Source organism: Nanorana parkeri, unplaced genomic scaffold, assembly GCF_000935625.1.
Source record: "Nanorana parkeri isolate BGI_ZX_2015 unplaced genomic scaffold, ASM93562v1 scaffold1216, whole genome shotgun sequence".
Classification (NCBI taxonomy): domain Eukaryota; kingdom Metazoa; phylum Chordata; class Amphibia; order Anura; family Dicroglossidae; genus Nanorana; species Nanorana parkeri.
Genome location: NW_017307484.1, coordinates 495,670 through 502,675, shown reverse-complemented (window position 1 = coordinate 502,675; position 7,006 = coordinate 495,670). Strand labels below are relative to the sequence as shown.

Below are 7,006 nucleotides of genomic sequence, written 5' to 3'. Positions count from 1 at the left end.
GTCTTTCATGTTCAAATCTTAACTGAACAAACTGAAGAAAGAAGCTGATTGGTTTCCATGCACAGCTGCTCCAGATTTTGTCTGCTTCAGTGTTGATAAATTCCCCTCAGAGTGTCACTTGAGTGAAGGCTCTGAGTCTGCTTGTGCTGTTGACATAACCAAGATGGTGGTACCCAGCAACAGTCTCAGGGCTTTTAGAATTTTATACAATGGAGGCTTTAACAGAATAAAATACATGAATTGCACATATAATCTTATGGGAAGATATTTGTTGAAAAAAATGACCTGTTGACAGAGTCTCTTAAAAAAGAGCTTCTCATTCTAAAAAGAGAGTTTAAGAGAAACGCATATATATAAAAGGGAACAAACACAATAAATACAGAGCGAGAAAAAAACTTAGACTTTAGTTTAACCAGTTGTCCTGGCAGTTCAGTTATTTTCTTATGAAAGGTACAGGGAGGATGGTGTTTCCAATGGATGAGCTAGCAGGTAGTCAGATATGAAAGTCGGAAGGTATGATACTGGTATGAAATAGAGTTTTGCCATCCAGCCTACAGAATAGCGAGTCCATGGGTTTACAGAAGTCAAGGCATGCTCTATGGAGTCTGTAACTCGATATATCTGAGGATCACACTTAGACAGCCTGTATTTGATGAATCTGCAATCTGGAACAGAATAAAATAGATCATATAAAAAATCAATATATCAGTTAAAAAAGTATCTATGAATTTATCTTCATTTATAAAACCCAATTACATGGCAGTGCAGACACTTTATATGAGGACCCCACAGCAGGAATGTTATTCTGAGTGATCAAGGAAATACAGTGTATATCTGTGTATATACAGAATATATTTATTAACATACGCAGGGATCTTTACAGATGGGAAATTACTGCTGTAATGCAATTTATTTTCTTTGCAAAAACAAGTGCAGTTTGCTTCAGGGGCTAAATGTACTCTTTACAAACACACTCCCATGTATCCTTTGTGATCTTTCTCATATGTAATGCAGTCACGCTCAAAGAATAAATGGCGTAAAATAGACAGACAGAACACAATTTTTTTGTATTTGTTTTGGCATACTTGCCAACTTTAGAACATGAGAAAAAGGGACACCTTGGTGTGGGGCCATCACAAATATGGATTGCTCTATTGTGTTAGATATTGGAAGTAGCTTGAAAGGGGCATGGTTAAAAAAGTCCACTTGCTGCGTACATTGTACTCACAATGTAAAAAGTCCACTTGCCACAGTCCTTGTACTCACAAAAGTTTCCTTCATTGCCGTGCCACAACAAGAGTGTCACAGTGGCACATAATAAGGAAAAGAAGCTCGCCCTTATTCTTTTCTGCATTAGGCATATAAACATAGAGTTAACACATTGTCTGAGCATACTTTGAAGAAAACATTAATTAAAACAGCTGAGACTTCAAAAACATTGGTAAGGAGTATTTATTGCACTGCAAAGATTACAGAATGCAGCAGTCAGAACTACTGTATGTACAAAATATCAGAGTCCCGGGAACTAGTGTAGGTAATATAGAACACAGCTTACAAATTGCAGTGGTCAAGAGTATGCCCCAGCATCGGTGAGAAAACCAAAATGCCCAGCGTCAGTGGGAGGAAAGTAAAGCACCAGTGTTAGTGGTCAATAGAAGGGACAAAATATCCCACCTGCACTGGTGGTCAGTGGGAGGGAAAAAAATGGTCAACCATTGTCAGTGGAAAACCAAAGAGAAGTCAATGGCTTACATAAAAAAAATCCTTAAATGTGGTATAAGAAGAATAAAAAAAAATCTCCCCAGCGGTGGCGTCCATAGGAGCTCGGATCCTTAAGCTGACCATACACTGGTCGTATTTTGGCCAATTCTCACCGAACTTGCCAAATTCAAGCCATGGGTGGCTCTATCAGCACCACCCAGCTTGACAAACTTTGAAAAATGTATGGCAGGGGAGATTTCTCTATCCACATTCTTTATGTGGATGAAGAAATCTATTAGCCTCCTTTTTTCAGCCCCCAGGCTGAACCAGAGAAATCTATGCATGTATGGCTAGCTTCACTGGTGTTATTGGTAGCTCAATACCTTACATTAGTAATCATTGGGAGCTTGGTCCCTTACATTGGTATTGGTCTTGGTATTCACAGGTTTGGCTTCTGGATATGACATTAACGCGCATGCAGCCTGCGCGTGTGCGTGTTGGGCTTCGTAAATCAGCCCCACAATGTCAGCACCAGATTATGCTGGCACTGTAGGGTAGGAGATCACTTTACCACAGTACCAGCATAGATTTGCAGCCATGTTCTGGAAAAAGCCCAAGGTGAAGTTGTTCTTTTAAACTTGGAAAACACAAGTTACAATGTTCATTCAATATGTGTTGACGCCAATATGAACAGCCATAGTTAAGTAATAAAGAAAGTAAATTCTAACAATCATACTCACAATCCTGGAAATACTTTTGACCATAACTTTCCTTGGCCCACAGTGGAGCCTGTCTCCAGACATCGTTGAGGCTTTGTAATGTGGTCTGTATATCTGTAGCTGGAGTCCTAAAAGAGCTGGGCTCAATGATGCAAACCTTCACCCCAAATCGTTGAAGTTCACGTCTAAACAATGTAGGAATAAAAAAAATCCACGTTACTGCAAGAAAATGCATTTTACAAATTCTACCACTAAATAGTAACTTGGATTGAATAAAAATGCAATTAATTGCTAAGGTTGTGAAATAATCAGTACAAAATACTTAGTTGCCATTTTGTAAATCCTAATAAAATATTATAATCAAGAATGTTCAGTATCTAAAGACTAAAAATTGTTACCCCCTTACAGTACAGTACAGCACAGTTCAGCTGCTATCTTATTCATACTGTATGTGTTTAGCAGTTACATTTTGATGACTTGCAAACATGAAATATCCTGATCATAGCACCTCATACTTTCTATTATTAAAATAAATCTGTCACCAAGTACAGAACTTTGGATATTCAGAAGTTCTCTAAGTGGTTTGTGTTTTATTTTTTAATTATTGAATGCTTTTTATTTTTTTATTCTGTACAATTTATTTTTATTTTTAACAATTTTTTAACATATATTTTGTCCATTACTTGGTCATACAGACAGGCAGATTGCATAACATTGAAAAGCTAACGCCAAAAAACAAAACGCTAGACATTAATAACAAACAAAGCTCAGTAATATAAGAATAATTATGCACATGCAATTTATATGAGCTAGGGAGTTGCATGGAAAATATGTGATCATCTAGATCAGAAATGTTCATGCTGTGACTTAGTTCTTCAGATTGTTAAAAATGAATATGCTTTCCATTTTTACCTCAGAGAGTCTGAGAATGCTTCTACTCCAAATCTGGATATGCTGTATCCTCCTCCTACGAAGGCTAGTCTGCCCATCACACTAGACATGTTTATAATACGTCCCCTGGCTCTTCTAATGAGGGGCAGCAGATTGAGTGTCACGTCAATCATCCCCAATAAATTCACATTCAGCACCTTGACAAAATCTTCCCTTCCCAGCCAGCTATTGGGGGCTGTAGGTAATCCAATGCCAGCATTATTCACGAGCCCCCATAACCCTGTAGAGGAAGGTAAAAAGTAATAAGAAAATATCATTTAAAGTCTATGAAAGCATGTACACTTTGTAATATCTTAATGATGGCTGCAAAATTATATCAACATTAAAATCTAATGTAGCCACCTTGCCCTAAACTTGGTGACTCCATAAGTGTAGCTTGTCTGGGCTTTAAACCGCCTAAGCGAATTTAATATTGTTAATAGGTCTTCCCTTTTTGCCTGCTGCTGGGGTGTGACCCTGGCAATAAAGAAAGAAGATACAATAATGCTGAGTTATGAATAGGGTAAGTCTCTCTGGCCAACCACTAGGAGGTTTATTGTCAGTGGTACATTTTATGAAAGGACATCAATATTTGGCTTTTCCCCCCAGGGTCTTGCCTAGGGAAGAATGTGTTGCTGACCCCTATGCCTAAAAGCCATATCACATTGGTGATTTTGTAGCGGCAATCCTCTGTTTTTTTTAAGCTCAGCGTTTAGTGCCAGTGACAAGCTTGTCAGCAACAATTGCTTTCCTCTCTGGCTTAGCAACAAATAGTTGCAGAGGAGCCATTTGTAGCAGAGAACACTAACATAATGATGTAGCATGAGTTTGACCTTCAGCTGTGAAAAAGGAACTATAGAGATCATGTTGCTAGCTACAAATCGCTGTTAACCACTGGAATTACCAATTTTTAGCAGCAATTTAATGACTGCTACAAAATCGCCTGTATGACATTGTCTTTATTCTAACCAGGCAGGACAACCTAAACTGAAATAATGGACCTAATTAAGTGAGATAAATCTGCATGGGGCCACATTACACCTACAAAGAGCCACACCTATGTTTTCCCAGAAAAAGATGGCAGCGCCTTGCAATGAGCATTACTAACATTATAGTATTCGCTACAATTTCCAATAATGTATCCCTGTGGAAAATTTCTAAAACATTTTATGAAATATTCAAATACAAAAATATATAAGGAAGTGTAGCCTTTATCAGCTGGAAAACAAGCTGGGACCTTATCCAATTTAAATAGCTAAACTGACTGATGTCACAAAGAAATGAGAGGGCCAAAAGCCAGTAGATTAACATATGTGCCCTAAATCGAGTCCTTACACTAAACTAGCACCTGTTCTTTATACACACATTTACCACATTGGAAGCATCTGTGTTGAGCCTCTTGATGTGACAACCCTGCTCTGTAAGATATTCGTGCCAAACTGACAGTGGCTAATGCCAGTGAGCTGCCTAGAGACATTGCTGTGCGAACCATAATTGGGGAGTTGGGTGTAATGGATATTTTTGGCCAGTCATTATTGTTTTCACCTCAAATATGTCCAACAGTAACCAAAAAATGCCAATAAATACTATCTGATTTAAAAAAAATAAAAATATGTCCACCAGCACTTATCTATTGAAACATAAATGTGCATTCCTAAGTGATTAAAATTTATATATATTGTACCTTTATTTTTGACATTCTCCTCAACCCACAAAGCAGCAGAGCTCACACTTTTAGCGTTAGCAACGTCAAGGATTGTTGTCTGCAGTCTGCTGGAGGTCTCTTTCTTCAGGTTCTTAACACCTGTCTCTGTCAGACAAGCAGCCAGAACCCTCATTCCACGTTTGTCCAACTGCTTCGCCAGCAAGTTCCCAAATCCTGTATCACATCCAGTAATGAAGACATATTTATCTGTAATATTCTCCATCAACCGACTTTGTCTGTACCATCTGTACAGGAGGATCAGACCCAACACCAGCAGCAGAGGGAGACACATGACTATGGTATATCACTGAATGTAAAAAATAACCCAAAACCACTATTAATGTGCATCGAAATTATGGCATTAGATGAAAATGATATAATTACATCCAACCCTAAATGAAGCTAGAAACTAAAACAGCACAATACATAAACTATTCAGAATAAAGCACATTACCAACATTCTTGCTATTAGAAGCCTGCAGTGAAAATAACTGTCAATATATTAAACCCCACTTCAGCCGTAAGTTTTTTAATCTCTATGAATAAGCCATTTGGTGACACATGTCAGAATTAGAGGAGCCTGTGTTTGTTTACAGCATGTTTTGACTTCAGGAATAAACAGTATCCAGCTTGTGATATCAATCGTTTGTAGGGTTGCCACCTTTTCTTCCAGCGAAACCCGAACACTCTAGTGACGCAAGGAAATTATTTTGGAATAATGAGTTGCGGGTTATTCATATGTAAATAGTGTCACCCATTCATATGTAAATATCACAGTTAAGACTATTTTTAGTGGGGGGGCTGTGTCTGGGTTTCAGCTGCCATGAGACCCGGACACAACATTCAAAACCTGGTCTGTCCAGGGGAATCCTGGACAGGTGGCAACCCCAGTCGTTTGTGCGGCAATTGTTTCTGTGAAAACCAGTATCAAGTTGCAGCGTGCCCTTTTTTTTTCCTGCACCGAGAAGAGGGATGGGGCTGTATTACCGCAGGACAAGGAATATGAACGGTGTCTGCTTTGTGAGCTTTGCTTATGTTTTTTTTTTCGTTTGGGATATTTTTGAAAAGAGTTAAACCTTTCCTCAAGTTTTATTGGTTTCTGTTCCCCGGCCCAGTCCGCCCCTGGTTTCTGTGAACTCTTGAGAAGATTTTGTCTAATTTTCTGTACCTATGACACAGGTCAAGAAATGAGGGAAGCAGTTGTCTTGGGGACAGGAAAAGGTAGACAATATTAATAACCAGGCAGTCCCCACTAGAGAGATTTCCCATCACTCCCCAAGTGAAAATCTCCCCAATGGATACGCAGGCCATAAAATTAAAAACTGTCAGAGGGTTGTGTCCCTTTGTCCCTTTGACCGAAGGATCAGTCGAACCGAAGGGCTGCTGTTCGGGCTATTCACAATAGCTTGTACAGCAGCCGAGAGGTTCAGTTCAGTCACAGTGACAGCCAAAGCGTGGTGTTAGGTCGGCCGAAGCCGACCTTTCAATAATGTCACGGCTGACTCTGCCGAGTTGTTGTCCTTCAATGACAGCCCAGCGTCCTTGAGGACACTGGGCTGCCATTACATGACAACAGCTAGGTGGTGCCAGCCATGATGTCGCGGATGGCTTTGCCCATGTGTTTTGATTTGTCCGGGACCTGCGGGTAGACTGTCAGATGCAGGACAAATGTAAATAGTTGGGCGGAGCTAGCAGGGATATCAACGCTAGCTCCACCAAATTGTTTATATGTTGCCGTCATCTGCCAAAATGCCATTCTGTTGCGAGGGTTCGTCGGGTGTGGACAGGACGGCGGGCGTTGAGGTTTTTAAACAAAAAATGTAAATGTATTTATTGTTTTATTTTTTTTATTTCACCGAGTCGTCATCGTTGTGGACAATGCTGGACGTCGTGATTGATCCTGGATTATGTTGGTGGATCAATTTTTGAGTTGTTACTTTTTTTTTTTTTT

General features: G+C 39.5%; 1 protein-coding gene across 1 annotated transcript in view; it reads right to left on the bottom strand.

The window, feature by feature from the left end:
• Window positions 1–437: 437 nt before the first annotated feature.
• LOC108797044 (retinol dehydrogenase 7-like) overlaps window positions 438–7,006 on the bottom strand; it is a 10,720-nt gene continuing 4,151 nt past the window's right edge. Inside the window, exons 2-5 of the mRNA XM_018568610.1 lie at window positions 5,035–5,362; window positions 3,333–3,591; window positions 2,442–2,605; window positions 438–665 (exon numbers count right to left, since the gene is read on the bottom strand). Of these exons, the coding sequence (XP_018424112.1) occupies window positions 442–665; window positions 2,442–2,605; window positions 3,333–3,591; window positions 5,035–5,347 (960 nt within the window). The 5' untranslated portion in view covers window positions 5,348–5,362 and the 3' untranslated portion in view covers window positions 438–441. The remainder of the gene's footprint in view (window positions 666–2,441; window positions 2,606–3,332; window positions 3,592–5,034; window positions 5,363–7,006) is intronic.